This window comes from Gorilla gorilla, chromosome 4, assembly GCF_029281585.2.
Source record: "Gorilla gorilla gorilla isolate KB3781 chromosome 4, NHGRI_mGorGor1-v2.1_pri, whole genome shotgun sequence".
Taxonomy (NCBI): Eukaryota; Metazoa; Chordata; class Mammalia; order Primates; family Hominidae; genus Gorilla; species Gorilla gorilla.
Window position 1 is genome coordinate 41,212,040 of NC_073228.2, and position 26,880 is coordinate 41,238,919.

The 26,880-nt window shown below is 50.1% G+C and overlaps 1 protein-coding gene across 1 annotated transcript; it reads right to left on the minus strand.

Moving 5' to 3' along the window:
• Positions 1–17,760: 17,760 nt before the first annotated feature.
• Positions 17,761–25,185, minus strand: WFIKKN2 (WAP, follistatin/kazal, immunoglobulin, kunitz and netrin domain containing 2). Its single transcript, XM_004041376.5, has 2 exons — positions 23,833–25,185; positions 17,761–20,615 (listed from the first exon to the last, which is right to left on the minus strand). The coding sequence occupies exons 1-2, from the start codon at positions 24,040–24,042 to the stop codon at positions 19,095–19,097; spliced, it is 1,731 nt and encodes a 576-aa protein (XP_004041424.1). The 5' UTR covers positions 24,043–25,185; the 3' UTR covers positions 17,761–19,094.
• Between the last annotated feature and the right edge of the window lie 1,695 nt (positions 25,186–26,880).

Genomic DNA, 26,880 nt, shown 5'->3' on the forward strand with positions numbered 1-26,880 from the left:
TTTTTCCAGGGCAGGTGCTGTGGCTCATACCTGTAATCCCAGCACTTTGGGAGGCCAAGGCAGGTGGATCACTTGAGGTCAGGAGTTTGAGACCAGCCTGGCCAACATGGCAAAACCCACCTCTACTAAAAACACAAAATTAGCCAGGTGTGATGGCATGCACCTGTAGTCCCAGCTACAGGCTGGGAGGGTAAGGCAGGAGAATCACATGAACCCGGAGGCGGAGGTTGCAGTGAGCCAAGATTGCGCCACTGCCTTCCAACCTGGGTGACAAGAGCGAAACTCAGTCTCAAAAAAATAAAATAAAATAATGTTTTTCCAATTGGGTGTAAATTTCATTCCCATATACATGTCTGGCATTTTAATTGAGAGACTTAACAAATCTTCAGGACTTCGATTATTTTAAAATAAGTCACTGTAACACAGAAAGAAATAAAGTATGTCTCATTGGACATACTTAAGCTAATGAAGTAAAATGCCGGTTGGTAGACCTTCCTTTATATCCTTTCCCTACACAAACAGAAAATGGCATAGGCATGGTACATCAGATACGTACCCTTGCTTGGCTGGAAATGCATGCTTTTGTCAGATGCTGGGTAACAATTCTAGTGCAAGAACAGATACAAGAGAAACAGAAGACAAGTATGTAAAATGGTCACTGCTGAATAAAACCCATTGCATTGTTTAGTATACCAATCAGTTGATGCTTTATCAGTTTGGCCCAGGAGGTCATTTGAGATCAGAGTGCTTTAGTTTTTGTGGTATATTAGGAAGATTATATCTTGTAGTTTAAATGATTTAGGATCAATTATCTGTGGGCATACAGTTGGAAAATTAGCACATTTTCCAATTGCATGCCCAGTTTGAAACCATTTTTGAGTGGCTTATGTAAACAGGTAGTTGGAGCCATTTTTAAAAATCTTTTAAATCAGGAAATAAACATATAGCACTTACTATATGTCAAGTGTAGTTCTAACCCAGTTTATAGACTGGGTCAGGGGGAGGGGGATGGGACTGAGGCACAGAAAGCTTCACGGACCCAAGATTGCATGGCCAATACATGGCAGACTAGTGATTCAAATGCAGGTAGTGGTTCCAGAGTTCCCGCTCTTAAGCACTATGCTTTGTTCCCTCAGATTAGTTGCTATTCTGATTTGAAGTCAGGGTAATAACACCATTTTCGATGTATTAGCTACGTAATTTGCAGAACCTTTACAAAAGTGTTAATGAGAGGGGTCTAGTGGAAGGCTATTAAACATGCTCAGAATATGCCATGATGATATTTTGAGTGAGACTTTATATTTCTGTTGGTCATAAACTGAACTCATAGGCAATAAGGAAATGTTTTTAGAAATCATTGTTATATCATTGCTCTAGTTTTTGTGTTTTTTTTTTTTTTTTTTTTTTTGAGATGGAGTCTTGCTCTGTTGCCCAGGCTGGAGTGCAGTTGCACAATCTTGGCTTACTGCAACCTCCACCTCCCATGCAACCTCCACCTCCCAGGTTCAAGCGATTTTCTTGTCTCAGCCTCCTGAGTAGCTGGGATTACAGGTGCACACCGCCACACCCAGCTAATTTTTGTATTTTTAGTAGAGACAGGGTTTCACTATGTTGGCCAGGCTGGTCTCGAACTCCTGACCTCAGGTCATCTGCCCGCCTCAGCCTCCCAAAGTGCTGGGATTACAGGCGTGAGCCACCACACCTAGCAATGCTCTAGTTTTTTTGGTTTTCATAATTCAGTCATATAAATTACATCTCTTTTCAGAACTACTGGATGATTCCCTGACTATATTTAGTGGTTGGTTACAGGTAAAGTTGTAACCGTTAACCTCCTGTTGCTATTTTCACAACCATTCCTTGTCTGTGCTTATTGATAAACACTCTAAAGAAAGGCCAAGGCCGGGCGCGGTGGCTCACGCCTGTAATCCCAGCACTTTGGGAGGCGGAGGTGGGCGGATCATGAGGTCAGGAGATCGAGACCATCCTGGCTAACATGGTGAAACCCCGTCTCACTAAAGATGCAAAAAATTAGCCGGGCATGGTGGCGGCCGCCTGTAGTCCCAGCTACTTGGGAGGCTGAGGCAGGAGAATGGAGTGAACCTGGGAGGCAGAGCTTGCAGTGAGCTGAGATGGCACCACTGCAGTCCGGCCTGGGCGACAGAGCAAGACTCCGTCTCAAAAATAAAATAAAATAAAATAAAATAAATAAAATAAAATAAAAGCCAAGTGACCTACCTTCAAACAATGTGTTTCTAGTACCTATGATTTGTTTTTAAATTACTTTGAAAAGCTAACTTAAGGATTTCTGTACGTATAGATATTGTGATTAATGGTCTTTTACTTTTATTTCAAAACATTAAAAACTTTTTTTTTAATTATAGTTTTTAAAGTAGAGTTGGTGTCTCACCATGTTGCCCAGGCTGGTTTTGAACTCCCGGACTCAAGTGATCCACCCACCTTGGCCTCCCAAAGTGCTGGAATTACAGGCATGAGCCATCATGCCCAGCCTATTTTAAAACATTAAAGAAACAAATTGACTTCTCATTTCAAACTCGTTCTGAAAACCTTTCTTGAAAAAAAAATACAATTCGGTTTAAAATAAAAAGTCATATTTTAGAAGCATGACCTATTGTGGACAAGCTTACATACCTTTGATTGTTGCTATTAGTTTTGAGTATGTTTGCACAGTAAAGAGAAAAGCCCATTTTAAAAATGGCTCAGGGACAGGCGCGGTGGCTCACGCCTGTAATCCCAGCACTTTGGGAGGCCAAGGCGGGCGGATCACGAGGTCAGTAGATCGAGACCATCCTGGCTAATACAGTGAAACCCCATCTCTACTAAAAATACAAAAAATTAGCCGGGCGTGGTGGCGGGCGCCTGTAGTCCCAGCTACTCGGGAGACTGAGGCAGGAGAATGGCGTGAACCCAGGAGGCGGAGCTTGCAGTGAGCCGAGATCGCGGCACTGCACTCTAGCCTGGGCGACAGAGCAAGACTGCATCTCAAAAAAAAAAAAAAAAAAAAAGGCTCAGGAGAATTTCTGTAGTTTCTATGTGGATTAAATCCTGTTATACTAAATACTATTTACATTGTTGGGTTAGTTGGCATTTGATTGAAGCAAATATTGCTGACCCCTTAGTCGAGCTTTAGGTGGTTTAGATTGGGCTGAAAGTCTTATTAATGGAATTTGACTCGTAAGTATTAATAGTAAAACCTATATTAACCATTTCTCAATATTTGAAGTTTTAAGATTTTATGTCTTAGGGTACTTGGTTTGTATATATAGTCCGTTAGTGAGAACTTTGAGATCATCTCACAATTAGGCAAACCTTAGACGAAAGCATTTAATCAACAGGCAGTCCCTGTCTAGTTGTCTAGTGGCTAACTGAAACTATAGGTCTAAATTCCTTGCTTAATTGTATTAAGTCATTTGATTCAGATGGCTCAGTTTATTCATCTGCAAAATGAGTACAGTGATACCAATATGCTTCCCTGAGGAGCTATGAGAACTAATCATTTGCTATTAAGAGTTGTCAGTGAACTAATAGAACATGTGTCCATAGGGGCTCACAGTATTTAGAAGCCATAAAGTCCAGAATTCTAGCCATGTTCGCTGCCCTTTAAAATGAGGAAAGTAAATGAAGATTATAACTGCCTTATGTGAACATTTTGCTGTCAGTTATTTGCATCAACAGAAAATTGAAATTCTACAGTAATATTCTAAAAGCTCATGTTTCATAAAATAAGTATAATTATTTTCATAAAAATAAGTATCACGGAGTTTGTATTTCTAGTTTTGAAGCACTGAAGGAAACTAGTGCATTCTTTTTCATACAATTGGCAAGTTGATTAAAACTCAGTATACTAGTTGACATTTCCTTTTGGGAGCAGCCATAAGTGTTTGCTAAGTTAGAATGTCCTTGCTGTTGTGAAAAATATTGACATAGTTGTTCTTATTTAAACAATATTGCCTGAGGAATAGTAGTTAAAATGTAGCTGGGTGGTGGATACGTCACATGGATAATGGTGCTAGCTTTATTTTAGTGCAGGTAGAAAAGAAGAGGAGGTTTGCTTTACCAAAGGGAAAAACATAGAGGACTTGGAAGGAAAAACACATTCCGTCTGGCATTATGAGTACTTACTTCACTGATAAAATATGACCAGTGTGCAGTACAGAGAACAGGTGTAAAATATTTTTAGACAAACTTTGGCATATACCGTAGGTCGCATCCCTTCTGCCTATACACTCTTCAAGTGTTTCAAAAATAATTGTGGAAAAACCACATTGACAAAATGAGCTAGACATTGATTTTATGTGGGGTTTGTTTTGTTTTGTTTTGTTTTGTTTTGTTTTGTTTTTTGCACTGAATGTTAAACATAAACTTCCTTCCTGGCCATCAGGTTGCAGCTATTTTTAAACTCTGATTCTCCACATGCCCTTCTACAGCTCTTGAGGTCTTTTTTTCCTCTTTCTTAGTGCTAGTGAGAAAGCTGGAAAATTATGTTGCACACTCTTTTGGAGTGTGAAGACTGACTTAAAACAATTTTGTGCTTCCTTTAGGCCAGAAAGAAAGAGTGTCAAGAATGGACGTGGCATCAGTCTAGCTTGTTTTCTAGCAAATGGTGAGTATAAGTAGATGACTTCTGGATACTGATAGAAAGGAATGCTATCAGTATCATATCAGTATGATTTAAGAAATGGAATTACTGGCCGGGTGTGGTGGCTCATGCCTGTAATTCCAGCACTTTGGGACGCTGAGGCAGGCGGATCATGAAGTCAGGAGTTTGAGACCAGCCTGACCAATAGGTGAAACCCCGTCTCTACTGAAAATACAAAAATTAGCAGGGCATAGCAGCACGTGCCTGTAATCTCAGGTACTGGGGCAGATGAGGCAGGAGAATCACCGGAATCCAGGAGGCGGGTCGCAGTGAGCCGAGATTGCACCACTGCACTCCAGCCTGAGCGACAGAGGAAGACTCCATCTCAAAAAAAAAAAAAAAAAAGAAAAAGAAAGAAATGGAATCATCATACCCTGCAAATATTCTACACTTTAGTACAGTATCCAGACACCTTGTGACACAGGTTCAGTAGTTCCCAGGCATAGGAACATCTTTTTCTGTTTTGCACTAAATGCAGGTATTCCTTTCAGATGGCTTTCCCTTGCCACCCCTCCACTAGCCATCAATGCATTTCTTTTTCCTTTTTTTTTTTTTTTTTTTTGGAGGGGGGAATGGAGTCTCCCTCTGTCACCCAGGCTGGAGTGCAGTGGCGCAATCTCAGTTCACTGCAACTTCCGCCTCCCGGGTTCCAGCAATTCTCCTGCCTCATCCTCCTGAGTAGCTGAGATTACAGGCACGTGCCACCACGCCCTGCTAATTTTTGTATTTTTAGTAGAGACGGGGTTTCACCATATTGGTTAAGCTGATCTCGAACTCCTGACCTCGTGATCTGCCCGCCTTGGCCTCCCAAAGTGCTGGGATTACAGGCTTGAGCCACTGCGCTCGGCCCCATCGATGCATTTTTAGTAAGGATGAAGGTTTAATTTTGTTTTGTTTTGTAATGACAATGCCTATTCTTTCTTCACTCTGATTATCCAGATCTGCCTACTGCCCTCAAATCTCTTTTCCCAAAAAGAACTCTCCTAGTTTTGCAAACTACCTGCCATTCTAAAGTTTTGTGGAGCCCTGGTGACTTACTTTATTCTAATTTCTTTTTATTTCCAGAAAACATGATAGGAATCTCTTAAACCATTTTAATACAAGGTTTAAGATAGCTGCAATCTTTGCAGTCAACCTTTCTAGAAACTAAGGTGTCACCAGAGGCTCTTTAACTAAAGACTTTGAGAACAAACAGTCTTCACACAGCTATAAAGGATTTTTACCTGGGGAAATTCTTCTTTGTGAATCTTGAAAAAGGCTGGAAGAAAGGAAGGAAACTTTTTTTTGGTAACTTAGAAAGAAGATTCTTGTTTATTTTCTGAACCACTAAAGTTCAAAGAACTTTTTGGGTTCTGTGTAAAAGGAATAGAGAGATGGAGGTGAGAGCTTATCTCCCCAGGAGCATCTGCCAAAGGAGAAGGGTCTGGCAGCGGGCAAGGAACCGGGGTGTTATGTCTTCTATCTGCCTTTGCTTCCAGGGCCTGGGAAAGGTGGAAAGGACAGTAAAGGAGAGAGCTTATGCATACACTGCCTGACAACTTGCCCTGGAGATCAGTTTCCCCGGAAGGAAGCTTTGCAGAAGTTCTGACACCGCAGTTTCCCAAAGATTGTGCGCGTGCTTTTTTCCCAGATTTTCAAGGAGGATGGGGAACTGCTCCTATGTAAAGCACTGCCTATTTGAAGGATGATTTTTATACTATCACAAAGTCTTACGGAATCCAGAGGGAATGACCAACCCCAAAATCTCAGTAGTAATAATGGCAACCCTTTTATGAATTTACTATGTGCTAGATACTGCCCCATTTAAACTCAGTTCAACTTCATAACAACCCTCTGAAGGTTGTACTGTTTCTCCCATTTACAGATATATAAGTGGAGGCAGAGAGCTTGCAACAGTCACAGCCAGCGGAGCTAGGATTTGAACTGTGGGATTCTGTTTCCAAAGTCCATGATCCTTAACCATTACACTATCCTGCTCCCTTGGTTGACCTCAACCGGTCGATTTTATAAAAAGAGCCCCACTTGATTATTTAGAAGTCATCTAAGCTGCACTTTGTGCCCAGTCCCCCTCTCCTGCAAACCTCACTTGTGATTGTTTGCTCAACAATCCCAAGCTTATTTTACTATCAGCCTTTGCCAGGCACAATTAGGAAAGGGAAATCGGTTGCAAAAACACAATGGAGTAAGATACGAGTTTGAGGGCTACGTGCTAGCTTTACTTACTTACATTGCGACTGCTCTCTGGATGATTAGATTCGTTGAGAAGCAACTATAGGCACTTCACATACTGAAGTCTTGGGTCCTGAGCTTTACTAGTACTTGTGATAGCAAAAGGGTGATGTTGACTCGAGTGGCTGCCCTGGGCTCAGATTCCATTCTTGTCCCTAAATTCTTTCTCAAACAAGGTGAGATATGATTAAAAACAGCTCCTGTATTCATCCACTCAACACATTTATTAAGCATCTCCTGCGTTAGGAACTGGCAGTGATATATACAATCCTTCGGAACCTCTAAAGGAGCTTACATTCTAGCAAACGATAACACACACGCCCAAATAATCATAATACACAGGAAAATGTAGGGGTATGAACAAAAAAGGGAGAGACCGTGCCTATCTTAGGGATGCTAGATCTGGGAGGAGATATTCAGCTATGAAGAATGGGTACAATGTCCACTGGAAGCACCCGGGGAAGCCTGGGCTCCCTCAAATTCCCAGCTCCAGTGGAGGAACAGGAAAACCTTGGTCCTGGTGTGTGTGTGTGTGTGTGTGTGTGTGTGTGTGTGTGTGTGTGTGTTCTTCATCAGATGTAGCCACAGTAGGAAGAATGTGTGCTGCTAACCCTTGGGGAAAAAGGCAGAGGAAATCAGAAATAGAAGCTCTGCTGCCAGCCCATCTCTCCTGGGAGAACCTGCCTTTGAATTTGAACATTTTAACTTATTTTTTCACTGTTTCAAGCTTTGTACAGAAACATTATGAAAGAGAAATAGTTTAAAACTTCTTTATTCATCAAACCCAGGAGTGAGATGGGGAGGACCGGTAAGAAGTCCAAGGAAAGAAGAGGTGGGACTGAGAGGGGCGTCAGGCTGTGTCAGAGGGATGTCGAATTCCTTCCTTTTAAGACAGTTTCAGTTTCATGCTTAATCTAGAAACTTCCTCAGGCTAGAAGCTCCCTCTAGGGGTCATCTCATTTGTTTTCCTACCTTTAGTGACAAAGCCTCTTTTGGTTTTGTGATGTTAGGGCTCACAGCAGGTACTACCCCTCCAGAAGTTGGTGTTGGTGGAAAGTGCGTGTTCATTGCACAAACTCAGACACCCCCAGGTCACTCCCAGTTGCTACTCCCATCGCCACACCCTACCCCTGGCCAAGGCAACAAGTCTGTGGAGCTCTGCAGTTTCCTTTTCCAGTTTGGCTTTTTGGGTGCTTGTAATATCTTCTGGTTTGAACATAAATCAAAGAATGAGACTTTGAAGGGAAAGCTTTGTATAAATTTCAGCCAGAAATTAACATTCCCAAATAACTTTTCGCCTGGGTCACTTCCCCGGGCAATGCCCTTCCCCAGGCTTCCCTAAGTTCTCTTGGTGGCTGAGCACTCTGTCATCCACTGAAAATACCACCACAAGCTGGCCAAGCTCCTTCATGTGACCCGGGACTGTTCAGAGAGCATCACTGCTCTGTACAGAGCGTGGATCCTGCTTTGGCACAGAAGACACCAGCGTCTGATCCTTGTCTCACACTCACTTGACCAGTGGGAACACATGTTTAGGCCCCACAATTTCCCCTGCAGATGTAAGAATGCTCTAGAGTGGTGTAGGGGGCTTCATTCAGCCTCCAAATAACATTACTCCTCGTGATCCTCTATGAGAAAGAACATGGGCTTTGGGGTCAGACTTTTTTTTTTCCTTTTTTTTTTTTTTTCTGAGACAGAGTCTTGCTCTGTCACCCAGGCCGGAGTGCAGTGGCGCAATAACGGCTCACTGCAACCTCCGCTTCCTGAGTTGAAGGGATTCTCCTACCTCAGCCTCCTGAGTAGCTGGGATTACAGGTGCCCAGCACCACGCCCGGCTAATTTTTTTGTATTTTTAGTAGAGACGGGGTTTCACCATATTGGCCAGGCTGGTCTCAAACTTCAGACCTCAGGTGATCCGCTGCCTCGGCCTCCCAAAATGCTGGGATTACAGGTATGAGCCACCACGCCTGGCCTGGGGTCAGACTTTGAATCAAATCTCAAACTCAACCTTAAAAAGCAGTGCACTGTTAAAACGATTCCACCTCAGATTTCCTATCTGTAAAAGGGTTCCAAATTCTACTTGTTAGGGTTGGTGTGATGAGTATGTAAGATAAATAAAGCATTCAGCGTAATCCTCTTCCCTACATAGAATAACCCGCACTCTCTTTACTCTGTGGTGAGAGAGGGCTCAAATCCTCCACCTCTCCCCGCACGGCTTAGCCTCAAGGGCATGTGCTCAGCCTATTTAGGGGAGGTCAGCTGGCTATAAACGTGCCTTTTCATGAGAATCCTAGGAAGTAAAACGTCCTGGTATATTAGCAGGGAGAAGGGAGGACACAAAAATGAGACGAAACCAGACTTGACTGTTCTTGAATCTGTGGTGGAAAATATCACACATGCGGTTAAGTACGTGGCCTGAGGAGTCATATAGACACGCCTAGGTTTGGTTCCCTGCTTGGCCAGGGACTTTGGGAAAATTATTCAATCTCCCTGAGCCTCAGTTTCATTATCTCTGAAATGGACAGTTTATTAAATGGAGGTGAAAAATATACACATCACAGGGTTGTAAATATTTAATGAGATAATGCATGTTGAACACATATTAAGTGCTGTAAGCTATTAGTAATGGAAATTATTAACCCTACCAAAAGGGCATCTAATTGGTAAAGGGTGCCCACCTTCTATGAGGTCTGGGACAGGGATGGGTTACCATCTGTGTAAGTCTCACTAAAGCTGTGTTCTAGTCATCCATAAACACCAGCTTCAGCGCTTATTAGGGTCACAGGGTAAAATTGCTGGTTGTAATGATTGTGAAGATTGCTTTGAGTCTGTTGTTGATCATACCAGGGTCCTAAGGCTGTTTCCCCTTTTATTCTGTTGCCCCTTGTGGTACATTGAGATGGAGAGTGGCACTTGAAATAAGAGGTCATTGAGAGCTTAGTTCTGTGCCCCGAGGTGTTGGAGCTGGGAATGAAGGGTTCAGAAATATTCTTAGGGCCTCCATGGAGGTCTCAGAGGTTCCTCATCTCTAACCAAATTACTACACTTTATCTTTTCTTCCTGGGCCTCCAACTGCACAACCCCGAGTGTGTGCATAGGTGTGTATGCATCTCCCCATCCCTCTTCTTTTTCCTCTCATTCCTGCCCTCCTGCTCTCCCCCTCTCTTCTCCAGCTACCCTCCTCCTGGACTCTTTCCTTGTCAGCAAAGGAGACTGCATCTGTTCTCACTTTGCTCTGGGAGAGGGGCCTGTTCTCCCCTCCTGGTTCTTGCTCCAATCATGGGCAGGGACGTGCAACAGCAATTGTCCCCAACAAGCTGAAGCAATGAGGCCCAGGACCAACTACCCTGGAGAGGCACTATGGCTACCATTATTATTCTGTTGTGGTGATGATAATACTAAGGCACAGAGAAGTTAACTACTCAAAGTCACAAAGCCAGTATTTGAACCTATGCTCTGCCATGACTGTGACCTTTTCTCACTGCCGGCCCACCCTGGATAGCAAGGAGATTTGGGGACCTTGAGGCCTAAAATATCTGGCCCCTTATTTACTTTATTTATTTATTGCTTAATATGTTGATTGTCTTTATCTAAAAAATCCTCATAGAAAATTGTTGTCTGGGGCTGGGCGTGGTGTCCCACGCCTGTAATTTCAGCACTTTGGGAGGCTAAGGCAGGTGGATCAACTGAGGCCAGGCATTCAAGACCAGTCTGGCCAACATGGTAAAACCCTGTCTCTACTAAAAATACAAAAATTAGCCTGGTGTGGTGGGGTGTACCTGTAATCCCAGCTACTGGGGAGGCTGAGGCAGAAGAATTGCTTGAACCCGGAAGGTGAAGGTTGCCCTGAGCCAAGATCGCACCACTGAACTCTAGCCTGGGTGACAGAGCAAGACTCTATCTCAAAAAAAAAAAAAAAAAAGAAAGAAAATTGTTGTTTGGTTTAGCCCTCAGCAGTCTGCTCCTCTGCTCTTGTAAGAGAGGGCTCAGAGAAAACAAGCTTGCCTTCTTTTGAGCTACCCAATCTTTCTTCTGGGCAAGGGACATTTGGGGACGGTTCTATCTCCTCTTTTTAGCTTCTTTCTCGGGCTTCTTCTCATGGACTGGTGATATGGTTGGCATCTGTGTCCCCACCAAATTGCATGTCAAATTTTAATCCCCAGTGTTGGAGGAGAGGCCTGGTGGGAGATGACTGGATCATGGGGGTAGTTTCTCATGAATGGTTTAGCATCACCCCTCGGTGCTGTTCTCGTGATAGTGAGTGAGGAAGTCATTGGGAGCTCTGGATGTTTAAAAGTATGTAGCACTTCCCCCCTCTCTCTCTTCCTCCTGCTCTGGCCATCTAAGACGTGCCTGCTTCCCCTTTGCCTTCTGCCATGATTGTAAGTTTTCTGAGGCCTCCCCAGAAGCAGAAGCTGCTATGTTTCCTGCATAGCCTGCCAATTAAACCTCTTTTCTTCATAAATTGTCCAGTCTCGGGCATTTCTTTATAGCAGTGCAAGAACAGACTAACACAGCTAGATTCTCTTGTATAGTGGCATGAGCTTCCTTACACATCTCCTCCACCACGTCTGTAGTTACACTGTTCTTTATGTATTGAGATAACTCTTTCTTGTAAGCATCTTTATTTTCTTCCATTAGGTGATGCATCCAATCTGCAACATTCTGACCTATGATGTACTTCTGATGCACTTCTGCATTAAATTCCTTGCCTTCAGAATCATAAGCAGGGAATCATTTGGTACTGTGAGGGATAGACAAGCCTCCATCCACAGCTCCCTTCAGGGCCCCAAAAACTTTATTGCCAATAGTAGTTCTGGCAAAGCCTGCATCCAAATAGCAGGTGAAGGCACCGGGCTGACCATCAATGCTTTCCACACTATAATTCATCTCTGGTCACCTTCTCTTGGCCATCATAGATCTTGTCCATGCCGAACCTATTGAGAAGCCTGCGGGTCAGCACAGGCTGGTACAACATGCTGCAGCGTCATCTGTCAGGCCAACCTTCACATTGCATTTTGGTAGTTCATGTGCATAAGCTGTGCAGACTATCATATCCCCTTCTATGTGAGCATAAGTAATCTGACAAATGATATCTCTATTAGTTACATGACTTTTCCTGTATTTGGGCATGTTTTATTTGTTTTTATCCTATATCACCAAGTGTTTCCAAAGATAGTAATCAGTTTTACCCTCTTGTCATTTTCTAAATTTCACGTGTATCTCTTAAAGTAGGCCTTGTTCTTGACGTCTTTAACACCCCCATCCTGCAGAACAGAGCCCCCTGGGCCCTCTTTTTAAACACTTATGCAGCACACTTATAGCAGCAATGACCACTAACAAAATAATTATTAGACTTTTAGTCAGCACTTCCATGCAAGAAACAAGATGACAGCTGCAGCATAGGTGTCTCTGAAGAGCTGCTGAATAACTGGCCTGGTGGCAGACTGATTCCTGGGAGGCAGCAGCTGTCATGGGCACTGTGCTGTGCCATGGGAGGACTTAGCCTCTCATTCCCACTGTCTCCTTCCTATCAGCAGCACCCCTACCATATTCAGCTAAAAGTTTGGAGAACTCATCTTCACCTGCGTGTCATGACTGCTGGTGCTGCGTGTGTGTGCGCACTTATTTGTGTCCCTCTTTGGGAACTCTGGGGTATTGAGGGAGGCCATCAAGAACTTTATTTGCATGAAGATGTATAAACCTGGCCGAGCACGGTGGCTTATACCTCTAATCCCAGCACTTTGGGAGGCCGAGGCAGGAGGATCACTTAGGTCAGGAGTTCGAAACCAGCCTGGTCAAAATGGCGAAACCCCATCTCTACTAAAAATATGAAGATTAGCCGGGTGTGATGGTGGGTGCCTGTAATCCCAGCTACTTGGGAGGCTGAGACAGGAGAATCACTTGAACCCAGGAGGTAGAGGTTGCAGTGAGCCGAGATTGCACCATTGCACTCCAGCCTGGGTAAGAGAGTGAAACTCTGTCTCAAAAAAAAAGAGAAAAGAAAAAAGATGTATAAGCCTTTCAGGAGAAAAGATGAGGGTATACTGAGGCTGAGATCAGGGTCATGAGACAATGGGATTAAAGAGAAGTTCGTGTCAATCCTTTGTAACAGGGGTGTGCAATAGAATTTCCTGTAATGTTGGAAATATTCTGTCTGTGTTGTCCAGTATGGCAGCTACCAGCCACATGAAACATGGCACTTGATCCATAACTAGCGTAACTGAGGAACTGAATTTTACATTTTTATTTAATTTAAATTCATTTACATGAATTCAGTACTAACAGTATTGAAGGGTATGGCTTTATAAAATTTCTGTAAACCCTTGGTACTCCCAGAGGTCAAGGACCAGTTGGAAGTGGTGGTTATGTGTGTTTAGAAGGGGAACTGCCATTTGGGGTCCTCAGCCTTTAACTGCGATGGTTAAAATACATATGTAATATCGTGATAAGGGTACAGGTACCAAATTCGGACAGACTTGGCTTTGAATCTTGGCTCTTTCATTTAATGACCCTACAGCCTTGGGTCCTTTAAACATTTAGAGTCTCCGATTCAGCAGCTGTAAAATAGCACCTATGAGGGCCTCTTTTCCTCCATAAAGCCTATAGGGCTTGCCCCATTCATTCATTCATTCAACAAACACTTAATGAACATGGTCAGGCTTGTGTTTGGTGTATAGGTGAACAAAGCACAGTCTTTGCCCTCCTGAAGGTTGCAGCTTAGAGTGTGATCTGCCAAGTGGTGAAATAGTAAAATAATATGGTGCCTTCAGAGGGTTGGGAGGATTCAACTGGGCAGTCCACATAAAGTGCCTGGCGCAGGGGTTAGCATTCTCATGTCCACCCCACTCCTGGCACTGTGCTTCTCCCCTGCCCAGGGTCCTTGAGAAAACCCTAGGCCCCTCCTCGCTTCCAGGCTACCCATACAGAAAGGAGATAAAGTCACTGTCGTCTGCTCTCACTTAGACTATGGACAGAATTGGATGCATCCCTCATATCAAAACAGAAAACAAGTTATCAGGATGGGTCCACCTCCTCCCTTCGGGTCTCTGGCAGTGTCCTCAAGGCCTGAAAAGGGCCGAAAGCATGCAAGTGCCCCCTTTGCCCCTGACAGACACCTGGGAAGAGACCTCACCTCCAGGACAGGCTAGTCTATGTTGGGCTGGGTTCTTCTTTCCCTCATCCGAGTGGGGTTGAGGGTGGCCAGAGTATTGCTGGAGACCTAGTGGAGTACCATGTCCCGAGGTAATTTGGGACGGGACCGCAGGGACTCCAACGTGACCCTGAAATGGGTCGAGGGCCTCAGGAGCCTGGGAGGCAGGCAGGAGAGGGGTGAGGGGCTTGCCCACCTGCCCACACTGCCCTCTCCCTCAGGAGATGTCAGCTGGAGGTTTACTCTTCCTTCCTCCTGACACAGCCTGAGTGAGGAGTGTCACCTGACCTCAGGGCACATTCCAGAATGAGGCCACAGCCAAGAATAGGGCCCAGGAACCCTGCCACCCATCCCGCCTGCGTTAATCACAAATTCTCCAGAGTAGGAGGGAAGCTTCAGACTCTTCAGAGAGGTGGGAGGAAGAGGAGGAGGAGGAGGCAACAGGAGGTGGAGCTGGGAAAAAGAGGGAGGACCCCAGAGAGGCCCCTTCTAGGCTTGCGGTTGTTCAGTGCAGCAGCGCTGAGTGGCCCCTGGTCCCAGGACCCTCTGTTTCACCCAGCAAGCACCCCCATGAGCTCTGAGAGCTGGGCCCACAGCTTCCTGGAGGCCCTAGGCAATGATTCTGATCTGGATCAGCACAAACACAGAGGGAGAGGGACTCAGAGAGGAGTGCTCACACAGCCGGGGGACAGCAGAGGCTTCCCCAAGGAGCTGAGTTTTGAAGGATGAGTAGGCAGAAGGCTGATGAATCTAGGCCAGGACTGCTTGTGTGTGTGATAGAAATACTTGTCACAGGGTGAGGTTGTAAACAGCCCTGAGTGGTATGTGTGTGCTGATGGGAGGCAGTCTCTTTAGAGATATTCGGGGTCCTGATAGGACTCCACACTGCCCAGCCCAGAGCAGGGTGTGTGTGTGTTTGTGTGTGTGTGTTGCACACTAGGAGAAACAACATAACATGAGCATTAAGAGCTCTGGGCTGGGCGCGGTGGCTCATGCCTGTAATCTCAGCACTTTGAGAGGCCGAGGCAGGCAGATCACCGGAGGTCAGGAGTTCGAAACCAGCCTGAACAACATGGCAAAACTCTGTCTTTACTAAAAATACAAAAATTAGCCAGGCATGGTGGCACACTCATGTAATCCCAGCTACTCAGGGAGGCTGAGGCACGAGAATCGCTTGAACCCGGGAGGCGAAGGTTGCAGTGAGCTGACATCATGCCACTGCACTCCAGCCTGGGTGACAGAGTGAGACTCCATCTCAAAAACAAAACAAAACAAAAACTCTGAAGTCAGACTGGCAGGATTCAAGTCTTGGCTCTGCCACTCATCCGATTTGGGGCAAGTTTCTTATCCCGTCTAGCCTTAGTTTTCCTACCTACAAAATAGCCTTCTGTCTCCTCCATTTGCAGTGGAGCTTACAAGAGCTGGTACCTGGCACATAGGACGTGCGCACGCATGCTGCTGTTTTACAATAGGACAAGGGGACGGAGGGAGTTCCCCATGGCCTAAGGCAATCACCGATGCTGTGGACTTATTCTCCCCCTTCGCTAGTCAGGGTCCACCCCATCCCTGCTCTCCAGCCCCACTGTCTGGGGGGTGACATCAGACTACGGAGCGGCTGGCTAGACAATGGAGCAGAGTGTCCTAGCAGGCTGGAGGTGCTGGGGGAGACGGAGGGTGGAAAAAGCCAAGCTGCCCTGCCCCAGAGGCCCTGGGGGCTGATCTGGAGACAGGCCGCTTGGGAATAGTCCTCTGAAGAGGCAAACTGAGGGTCAGAACAGGAAGGAGAGAGCCAAGTGGGTGCAGGAAGGTGAGGAGTGAGTATCCAGGGCAGACAGGAGACAGGTGAGTCTAGCCTGGATAAAGGGGCCTCAATTTCATTATGTGCCAGGACCTAGGCTGGGGCCAAATCTCCTCGATTTGACTGAGCAAAGCAACCTCCCGAGACTGGCTGGCAACCAGGCCCTGGGAGCTCCATCCACCCTTTCCTGAGCTCCTGCTAGATGCCAGACTTTGTATAAGGCCTAGGGTAACAGAAAGAAAGGACCCCGGCTTGGTTTCAAGGATAGAAAATGAATGCCAGGTAGTAGGTCAGAAGTTATAATAGGTTCGAAACCACCCATTCCCTAAGTGCCCATATTTTCTGAACCCCAAATCGGTCTATAGTGGGTGTTCAGTTTGGATATACTCTGTGAGCAATAGAATAAAACATTTGAAACTGCAAAGCCCAAGACCCAGAGACATGAGGGGACGGCTTTCAGTTCTGGGGTCTGTTCTGAGCCGAGAGCTGCCGAGGGTGGGAGGGGGCAGGGGGCAGCCACTCGGCGCCAGGTCCTCCTTCCTGGGCTTTCCAGTTGTACCCGGTTAATAGGGCCCAGCTCCCGAGCCTCTTGTAGAGTGATCTTACTACCTTCTGTTTTACAGATGAGGAAACAGAGACTCAGAGAGATTGCAGGTAAGCAGCAGAGCCCAGATTCAGACCTAGGCAAGTCTGACTTCACGGGCTGAGTTTTCTCGCTCTGCCAGGTGGGGCTGGAGTGTGACAGGGATCCCAGGTCTGGGGCTGTATGTGGGCAGTGGTCTGGTGAGAGGTAGCCCCACAATGGGATTTTCCTGAACCTCACACCTTCATCAGGGAAGCAGACGTGCGACTGGGGGCCCTGCTGTCCCGGCCCAGCCGCACGTTCAGGTCCCATATCTGTGCAAATGGGATTGAAAAGGGAGGTGACAGGTGCTGGCAAGTGGACAATTGCCCCACAGCTTGCATGGTAATGTGCTAGAGCTCGAGCTGGAAGCAGGTGAACAGAATGTCCCTGGGCCTCTGAAGACAGGGTGAGACCATCCTCACCCTCCTTGGTTACCTGACCTGAGAGCAGGGTGGGGGGCCTGTGGCTGCTGCTCACACCACTTTGGTGGCTAAGTTTTGTGCTCAGTGTTCTCCCGATGTCAACTTGAGAAACCCTGGATCCTCTGCCTCTGTTCTTCCTGCTCCCGACCTCCTCCTCACGCCCTTATTGCAGACGAGATGGGCTGGGCCAGGCTAGGCTGGGCCTGGATTCTTCTTTTGGGTTGGGGCCCAGGAAAACACAGGCAACTGTGCAGGGAAGTGGTGTCTCTTGGGGACAAACAGGCTGTGGGGTGTGCCATGGCTGAACACGTCTCCAGGCCTTGGGAGCTGCTGTGGGCCTTCCTGGGGCCAAAGGCACTGCTGTCCCCATTCTGGGAACCAAGCCCCACACCCTGAGCATACCTAGGGCTTTGACACAGTCTTCCTGGGACCAGTCCTCACCTAGAGGTCCCCTAGTGAGTCACAGCTGGCAGCTGTCCTTGCCTGCTCTGTTCCCATCTCCTCCACCTTCTCGCCTCTGAACTTGACACCATTGGTGGAAGGGTCTGGACACTGCACCTGACCAACTGTGCTGTCAACGCTGGGGTGAGAGCAGGTCACAGATCAGAACACCTGGGCTGGGCCCCACCCCTTCCTGCCTTTGTGTTCTTGGCAAGTCACCTCACCTCTCTGACCTCAGCTTAACTCACGGAGCTGAGCTGAGCATCAGTTAAGGGGCCTTGGAGCTGCAAAAGGGGCCCACATATTACCAGCATCTCTCCATCCCCCAAAGATGCTTCCAGTGGCCAGACTTCCCTCTTGTAAGGTCACCAAAGCAAATGACACTACCCACCTCCCTCCCTCCCCCATCATAAGCCAAACGAATCACACAAGAAGGGCCGTTGATACTATGAGCTTTTAATTGGTATCTTCCTCCTTACATTTGAGGAAGAAATGAGGACGCCCCACAAGGACCTTCTTCAGCTTGGAGGGGCAGGGACAGAATAGGGCAGAGGAGGGTAGTGGGGGCAGATGCAGAGCTGACAGTGGGGTTTCCCAATCCTCTCTCTAGCGGCCGGAGGGCCAGGATCACACAGGAAGTCTGGAAACACAAAAAAATCACCGACGAGCTGCCCCATCCTTTGCCCAGGTCTCACAAAGAGCCTCCTTCCAGGTTCCCGTGGGCTCCTGAGGCCGCCACCAGATGGGAGCATTGAGCAATGTTCCTTTTCCTTCTCCAGCCACCTCCCTCCTCTCTCAGTCCTTTACTACCCCCTTCCCTGCCTGCTTTTTCATCTTCCTTCATTTCTCCTGCTACCAAACAGATCCCGGGGCTTTTGTCTGATCTATGTCCAAGGAAGCCAGTGGCATATGAAAGCACACCATCCATCAGATAGAAACTCCAGCCAGTTGTGAGTCCAGTGGAGGGGTGTGTCTGGGGGCCCTGGGATGAGGGTATCTGTGTTGGGGCTCTAAGAACTGGGCAGTGACTAACATCTCTCTGTGGTCCTGGCACCCAGTAAGCATTCAGAGAACGTCCACTGAGTTGAACTGAACTAGATCGACAAACCAATGCAGCCAAGGAGAAGAAATACGTATTCTGCTGGTGCCGCTGTGGCCTCAGAGGCAAGCCGACCACCACCCAAAGGCACCCGTTTCAGCAGCTTCCATTCAGGGCAAGTCATATGCTGGGCTGGACTCTGCCGCCAGCTTGCTATTGCCCATGCCCCTAACCCCGAGTGGCCTCTGCTCACAGCAATCAAGGAGGCTGTGGGAAAGGTGTCCCATGAGTCCCTGGGCCCTCCTATCTCTCCCCACCTACCCCCTTTGCAAGCCAATCCATTCAACACTTCCTGTGACCAGCACACAGCGGCCATCTCTTAAACCCTTGCTGGGAGACTGGCTAGGGGAGGGTGACTGGGAGAGCCAGGGGTGTGGGGCCAGTGAGGGGAGGAGGAGAATATCTGAGCAAGCTGGTGGTCACGAGTAACTTCCATGTATCCACTGACTTCTCCTTTTGTCCCCCTCAGCTAAAAAAGATATGAACCCCTTATTGAACCCAAAGAATAGATGCTGATCTGAGACCCTCTGTGGCTTTTTCTCTGACACGTCGGTTGATGTTTCCCTGCTGTCCCAAGCCTGTCTAATCTGACCTCGCCCAGTTTGCTGAGAGGCATTGGGGTGGATAGGTGGAAGAAGGCCAGGGAGGGGGCAGGGAGGGGTGGGGGGCTTCAGTGCAAGCCAAGAAACTCCTTGAGGACGTCACAGGTCTTCTTGTGCATGACCTCACGAAGCTTCCTGACCCGGCGGGCACTCGATGCGCCCACAAAGCTATCGGGGCGCAGCATGGCCATGCCGCCGTCCACCTCCCCCATGATGATGAGCGGCATCTCGCTCACCGTCACGTTGGGGCAGGGGCATGCCCAGTCCACGTGAAGCAGAGTGACCTCCAATGGCTCCCGGCCCAGGAACTTGAGGCCCATTTTCTCGTCCTTTAGGACCTCGTCCACAGTCACCAGGGCACGGCCCGAGTCAGCCTCCTCGGTCAGCTCAGAGACTCGGCCCAGGATGACAAAGTCGCTGCGACAGAAGCTGGTAACGAGCTTCTGCCGAGGCTTGCAGGCCCGACAGCGCTGGTTCCCCCTGGGGAAGGGGCACGACTCCTCGCAGGCCTCACGGCTCTCAAAGTTGTTGCCATTGCCCTCGCAGCCACCATAGACAAAGGACTGGCACTGGCCCGTCTGGCTGTTGTAAGCCCAGCGAGGCGCGTAGGCTTTGCAGGGCCCCTGCAGGGCGGGCAGGCTGCACGCGGCCAGCGGCCCGCTCATGCAGGCCAGCATGCAGGCCTCATAGGTCTCAAAGTGGTTGAGGTTACGGTGGCAGTGGCCAAAGGTGAAGGTCAGGCAGTTGTTGGCCTGGGCATCAAAGTGCCAGCGGGTCTGCTCTTCGCCACAGTCCTCACTGTCTGGGGGCTTCAGGCACTCGGCCGACGGGAAAGCCGTGCCATTGGGGCTGCTCTCTGAGGTGGCTGCAGCCTGATGACCCCTGACCACCGACAGCGGGAAATCGGCCCTCAGGACCCCGGCCGCGTTCCGGGCCGTGCAGGTGTAGATCCCAGCATCCTGTAGCTGGGCGTTATAGATGACCAGCTGGGCAATGTTGGTGACCACCACGTTGCCACGCACATGGTTGGGCCGCATGACCACATTCTCCCGATCCTCCAACTGCTTCTCCCAGGTGATCTCAGGCCGGGGCCGGCCCACCACATCACAGAGGAAGCTCACTGTCTCACCCATGGTGACCGACTGGTGCACCGGGTTGTTGAGCAGCGCAGGGGCCGCCATGTCCAGCTCAGGGGTCTCTGGGGAGGCTGTGGTGGGGTGCATGGTGGTCTCAGGTGGTGGGGGGCTGGTGTTGGGCCAGGTGAAGTGATAGCGGCAGGTTACAACGGCCAGCGTGATGCCTTTGGAGCAGGCCTCAGCATCCATGTAGCAGCGGTTATAGTAGGTGAGGCCATCCGAGGCGCAGGTAAAGCTGGGCTCCTTCTCACAGCGGTCTTTGCACTTACACACGGGCTGGCCATCCCAGATGTCACACTCAGAGCCCTGCTGCAGACACATGAAGTGGTCACATGTGGCCTCCTTGGGCATGCCCACTGGGCCCTTCTTCCCTTTCACGTCCATGTAGCGGGCCGCCACGCAGCTCTTGGTCCCACATACGTTGGGGCAGCACTTCTCATAGGTCTCACACTCCTGAAAGAGCCAGAGAGAGTGGCCTGAACAGGGAGAAGGAGGAAAGGAGGGGCTCCCTATCCTACCCCATGGTTTGTGGGGAGGAGAACTAACATGTACTCACCATCTAGTGGGAGCAAAACACTTGAAAATAATAACGAATGCATACGTAGCATCTCCTACATGCTAGGCCCCCGTGTAAGAACTTTGACATCTGTGAGCTTGCTATGCTCATCACAAGCCAGAGGTGGGTACAGCCATTATCTCCACTCCACAGATGATGACTGAGGCACAGAGAGGCTAAGTAACTTTCCCAAGGTCACTCAGCTAGCAGGGTAGGAAGCGGTGGGCCAAAGACTCTAAGAGGAAAAGTTTTCCTGCAACCATTTTACAGATGAGACTGCAGAGACTCAGAGAGGTGATGCCCAAGTTCACAGAGATGGGAAGTGGCAGAACAAGGCTCCAAGCTCCCAGTGGAAGGGATTGAGAAATGGAGTTTTTTCTCCTGCATCATATAGCACAAATGAGGTCTAGCTTGAACAAGTACGCCTGCCTTTCATCTCTTTCCTATGGGAGTGAGGATGCCTTGCTGACTGGAAGAGATCGCATCAGAGGCTAAGAGGGGAATGCCCGTGGGACTTTATCCGAGGTGATCCACACCTCTCCTCCCCTCAAGGAGACCAACACACACGGGGAACAGAGACTGTGAGAGGGCCCAGATCGATCCACAGCCAACAGTCAGGGCAGGCGTGACGGGCCCCACCCGCCAGGTCTCAGAGCCACAGGCTGTGCCAGGCCCAGGTGTCAGCTCCGTGTGGGACCTTTCACGGGAAAAGCAACAAGAAAAAAAGTCCCCTTGTGTGGCAAAGGTCAGCAAGGCCGTCAGCGAGGACTTGCCAGGCCGTAATCCCCTCTGATATTCTGTGGAGCCACGTAAAGCATTAGTTTAATTCCTCGAAATCAGCAACACAAACAAGGATTTCACGTGGTGTTTTCGACAATAACACATCGTACCCACTGGGCAGGCAGGCAACGCTCCTAATCCTCCACCAGGTAGTAACTCTGTGAATTACTCCCCACTAGGGCTGGCCTCTTGTCATTCCAACTTTTATTTCAGCCTCTTTGACATTCCACATCAGCTAAGAGGGGGAAAATATCCCCCCACCCTGGCTGCATGGAGCCTGCCTGCTTGACTTGTTTACTGTTCTACCCCTTTCTGCTCAGAATGGGGACTTTGTTTTGCAGCCCTTGTTTGGCATAGTCTTCTGGGCCACACCAGGGGAGGCTTTGGGACAGGGATGGGCAGCTCTCAGAGCTGGGTCTAAGGGAGAGAGACCCCGCAGGGAATGGAGAGCAGGAGAGGGAGTGGGAGCAGGAGAACCTTCTCCTTGGCCTGAGCCTCATCCCATTCCCTAAGACATTCAGGACCTGGAGGTCCATGAAAGCCTGGGTCCTTGGGTACCAGAGGGAAGGTACTTCTGGCCACAGGGAACCTAGAGGGGGTCCTTAGAATGCTTCTGTGTAAGAGGGCCAGAATGTCCCCAAGGGCTGTCTGGATACCCAGCCCTCCACAGGTGCCTTCTCTCCAAGACACACAAAATCCACCAGAGTCTCACCATCCCCAAGCCCTACCTGGTTTATCAGGCCAGCCTGTGCCTGCAAATGTAGCCAACTAATGGCATGACCTTGGCCAGATGGGAGCAGCCACCACTCCTCCTGACTTCTTATCTTCCTTTCACTTGGCACCACCATTGCCCAAGGGGAGCATCTGTCCTGGGAGGCCTAAGAATTGTCCCTGGGCACTGTGAGGTTGAGGCCACCCTCTCCAGGTCAGCCCTCTGCTCTCCTGTGGGTAACCAGGCATCTATGGGGGAACCAGTGTCTCTCGTGTTCCCTGGGGATGCCCCAGCCTGGATCTGGAGCCCTGGGAGACTCTGTGCTGCCCTCAGAGCTGGCCAGACTGGGCAGGAAATAGCTCTGCCTGGAGCAGGTGTAGGTCCCACAGCCTGTTGCCCCAGATGGGGTGGGCAGGAATGGCCCTCGGGAATGACTCGGGAGCTAGAAGAGAACTGGCCCTGTCCTGCAGCAGTGCCCTCTGATACAGAGCAGAAGGCAGGACCAAGGACACTGGGAGGCTGAAACGTGGTCTCCTTCCTCCCAGGGACACCAGAGATCCATTCAGAGCTGCTCCTGCTTGGCCTGCCGTCAGCCTGGTCTGCTCTCAGGCTCAGGGTCCAGACTCCTGAGAAGGTGGTCTGGAGTCCAATGCAACCAAAGCTTTGTTGTTAGACATGAGTTCCAAGCTCATCGTTCCCTCACTGGCCATGACAGCTGTGCCCTCCGTGCCTGGCTCTGTGTCCACTCTCTCACCTGTGAATGGGCTGCTGATGCCCACCATGCTGACATGTCATGCCAACACACACGACGTGCCCGGCACGGTGCTGGCCACAGTAGCCCTCAGCACGCATGAAGGAGGAATCCTCGGGCTCCAGTCCCTGATGAACTGGGACATCGCTCCCACCTCTCCTTCCAGGCTTCGGTGTTAATAGACAGGATGGTGCCCTGTTTCTCTCCAGGTGAACGGGGCCTGTGTTCCTTCACCTTCCTAGGCCCTGCAAGGCACTCCTGCATGGTCCCAACCCTGTGGCTCCCACCCCCATCACTCACAGGCTCATATGGTCCATCTCTGGCTTCTGGACCCCACTCACCTGGTCCGCCTCACACTCCAGCTTCTGGATCCCACTCACCTGGTCCATCTCACACTGTGGCTTCTGGACCCCACTCACCTGGTCCACCTCATACTCCCACTTCTAGATCCCTCTCACCTGGTCCATCTCACATTGCAGCTTCTGGACCCCACTCACCTGCTCCATCTCACACTGTGGCTTCTGGACCCCACTCACCTGGTCCGCCTCACACACCGGCTCCTGGACCCCACTCACCTGGTCAACCTCACACTCCCACTTCTAGATACCACTCACCTGGTCCATCTCACATTGCGGCTTCTGGACCCCATTCACCTGGTCTGCCTCACACTGTGGCTTCTGGATCCCACTCACCTGGTCCATCTCACACTCCTGCTTCCGGACACCACTCACCTGGTCCGCCTCACACTGTGGCTTCTGGACCCCACTCACCTTGTCCTCCTCACACTCCTGCACAGTCCCTACCCGACGGCTCCCACCCCTGTCACTCACAGGTTCATGTGGTCCATCTCTGGTCTCTGGACCCCACTCACCTGGTCCGTCTCACACTCCCGCCTGCAGGTGCTCTGTGCGTCCACCCAGAGGTTGGGATTCATGTCGTTGGGGCAGATGCCGGCGTGGGAATAGCGGATGGGCGGCAGTGCCAGGCTTCGCGGGGGCACCCCGAGCAGTAGCAGCAGCAGCAGCAGCGCTGCCACCTGCTCCCAGCGAGACCAGAACCGGCGACACCTTGGGGCCCACATGGTGCCGGCTGGGGCGGCTAGAGACCTCCCCTGAAACGATGCCAGGGTCTGGGGCCCACCAGGGCCTTCTTCTCAGGGGCTGCAGACACCTGCCCTCCCCACCCCAGCAGGTTTCCTGCTCAGGCTGCTGCTCAGGCTGCTCTGCCGCTGCTGCCTCCACCAAGTCAGCACAGCCTGCCGGGCTGTGCGGCTTCAGATAAAAGAAAGGTCTTTAGAAGGAAGCTCCCTCTCCTGAGTGTGCAGGGAGAGGAGCCACAGCAGGGGCCCGCGCCCGGATTTATATCCTGGGTGCGCCACCCGAGTGGGAGCCAGCTAACCTGATGCCTGTCACAGGCAGGCTGCTGGCGCCTCTGTCCCGTGGCTGATCACAGACTTATTGCAGAAGGGGAAAGAAAAAAAAAAAGAAGCTGGAAGCAGTTTAGGCAGCGTATCTGGCACGGTGGGACACCTGCTTGTTTTTGACTCCAGGAGGCCTTTAACCCCTTCAAGGGCCAGAAATGGCATGTGCTTTGCGGGGAGCTGGCTCCAGGACACGCAAGCTCACTCTGAAGGAGGGCTTGTTTCCCTTTCCCCCACCTCCTTGGGGCCGGGCCCCCTCCTCCCCTTTGGCCACCTCTAAAGAACACACAATCGCTTGTTACGAGGAGGGACCTGCAGCCACCGGGTTAGCATCGCCCGGCTTGATAGTACATTTGAGAGCAAATGACGTGGAAAAACAACAAGTTCACGGCCATTCCAGGGCGGGCCTGCGCCGCGCTGTGCCCTGTAAGCCGACTCCCACCCCGGCCCCGGCCCTTTGTGGGGGGTGTGCGCACGGACAGCTCTGTATCTCTGTGTCCAGGGCAGTTTGCGTCTTAAGTTCCAACTTCAGTTAATTTTCCCCAAATCATTCCAGAGACACATACCAGATATGCTCTGGCTCCGCCGGCGGCTGGGACGGATCACATTCCTCCCTCTTCCATCGACACACCGAGAAAACCTCCGCGGTCACAGTGTCTCAGGATTGTGCCGGAGTCCAGCTGCCCTCGCTGACGACCACAGTGGCTGCTCTTCAGTGAGCTCCTTCTGACTGCCAGCCTTGTCTGGCCTCCCCCACTTCCCAAAGGAGAAGGTCTGTGGTCGAAGAGGGCGAGCGACTTGTCCAAGGTCGCACACAGTGAGCAGTCCTGGTGGTACCAGCTGCCAGATGCGCTGGGCTCTTCACACGTGTGGCTTCTCTGAACGCATCATCTCATTTAATCCTCACAACAAACTGCACCTCCATTTCAGATCGGAGGAAAGGACGCACAGAGAGGCTAAGCAACCTGCCCATGTCGCACAGCTACCCCACCACGGTACAGGAAACAGGGACACCAGCTTGCTGGGTGTGGGCAGGGGCCTTTTAAAACCACCCCTCCCCCATCCATCTGTCAGAACTGCTGTCAAGGCACAGCCCAAACTCTGGTTTTCACAGACTGGACAAGAAATTTTTGAAACATCAGGGGCTATATTTGTGGAGGGGCCGGGAAGAGAGCCAGAAGCTGCCAGGGGCTGGGGGCGATTCCTCCCCCATTTGGCAGCAAATGGCTTCTATCTAAAATGCCACAGAGCAGCCTGCAGTCTGAGTGTTTTCGAGTTGGTCACTCGATCCGGGGGGTAGGGGGCGGAGGCACATAGAGCCCCGAAAGAGAGATACCTTTCCAAGGCCAAACCACAAGGGCCTTGAGGAGCTGCTGTGTCCCGGGCCAGTAGGTGGAGTGGCCCCCACATGCATCAGATACGGAAGGGATCCTGAAGGTAATCTCGCTTTACAGCTAAGGAAACTGAGGCCTGAGCCCAGGCCGCTCCTTCCCCACGTCCACTTTCCCTTTCAAGAACACAGCTCGCCATCTCACAGGACTGTAAAACGGCCACGGGACCCTCGCTTCCACGCCCAGACCCTTCCCCTTCCCAGCCGGGCGGGTGCTGCTTTCTCCCCGCCTGAGCTGGTTCCTTCCCGTTGTGCGGCCATTCTGCAGGATCTGTCTTTTCTGCTTATGTCAAATCGCTAATGAAGGGTGTCAGATCCTAATCCTCTAAATTATTGGAATAAACTTCCCTTCGAGGCCAGTCCCCGTAATGAAGCCAGACAGCGGGCGACGCCGGCTGCTTTGAATTCCCCGTAATTTCATCAGCCCGTGTTCCAGCTGCTCCGCGCGGGGGCCTTCACACAGCCCTTGGACAAACGCGGTTTGCGCAGCCTCCTTTGATAGCACAAAGGGACATGGACAGTGACACATTTATAAGCAGGACTTAGAAAAACTGTCACAGCCCCATTAGGCCAGGACAAGTATCCAAGGAGAGGAGGCCGATTTCTGGGCAGTCCCAAGAGACCATTAGAGGGTGTGGGAGAGATGAGAGGGGGTCGGAGGAGGGGAGGCACCCAGCAGAGGTTGGGGGGTGCTGAGGAGGGCAGGAGAGGGGCACACGGCAGGGCAGGGGAAGCTTGGCCATCCTACCCCCACTCCTGGGGCTGATGGAGAAAGCCCCCACACCCAACCTGGTCCTATCTCAAGCCACGGACTTCTCCTTCCCGGGCCCCATTCCTGGACGTTCTACTCTGAGAACTCTCAAAGCAGCATCCGGAAAGAGAGGAGCCCAAAGCACTCTGACTCTCCCTCCAGCCCTTCCAAGTCTCCCACCAAAACACAGCTCAGAATAATAAATAACATCTGATCGGCCTGGAGCCCACACAGTGTTTTCACCTGCACGTTGCTGCTGACCCCACGGCAGCCCCAGGAGGGAGCTCCCTAGCGCGGGAGAGGAAACCGAGTCACAGAGAGGTTAGGCTGGGCCCTCCTCCTGCCCACCCCAGGCCTA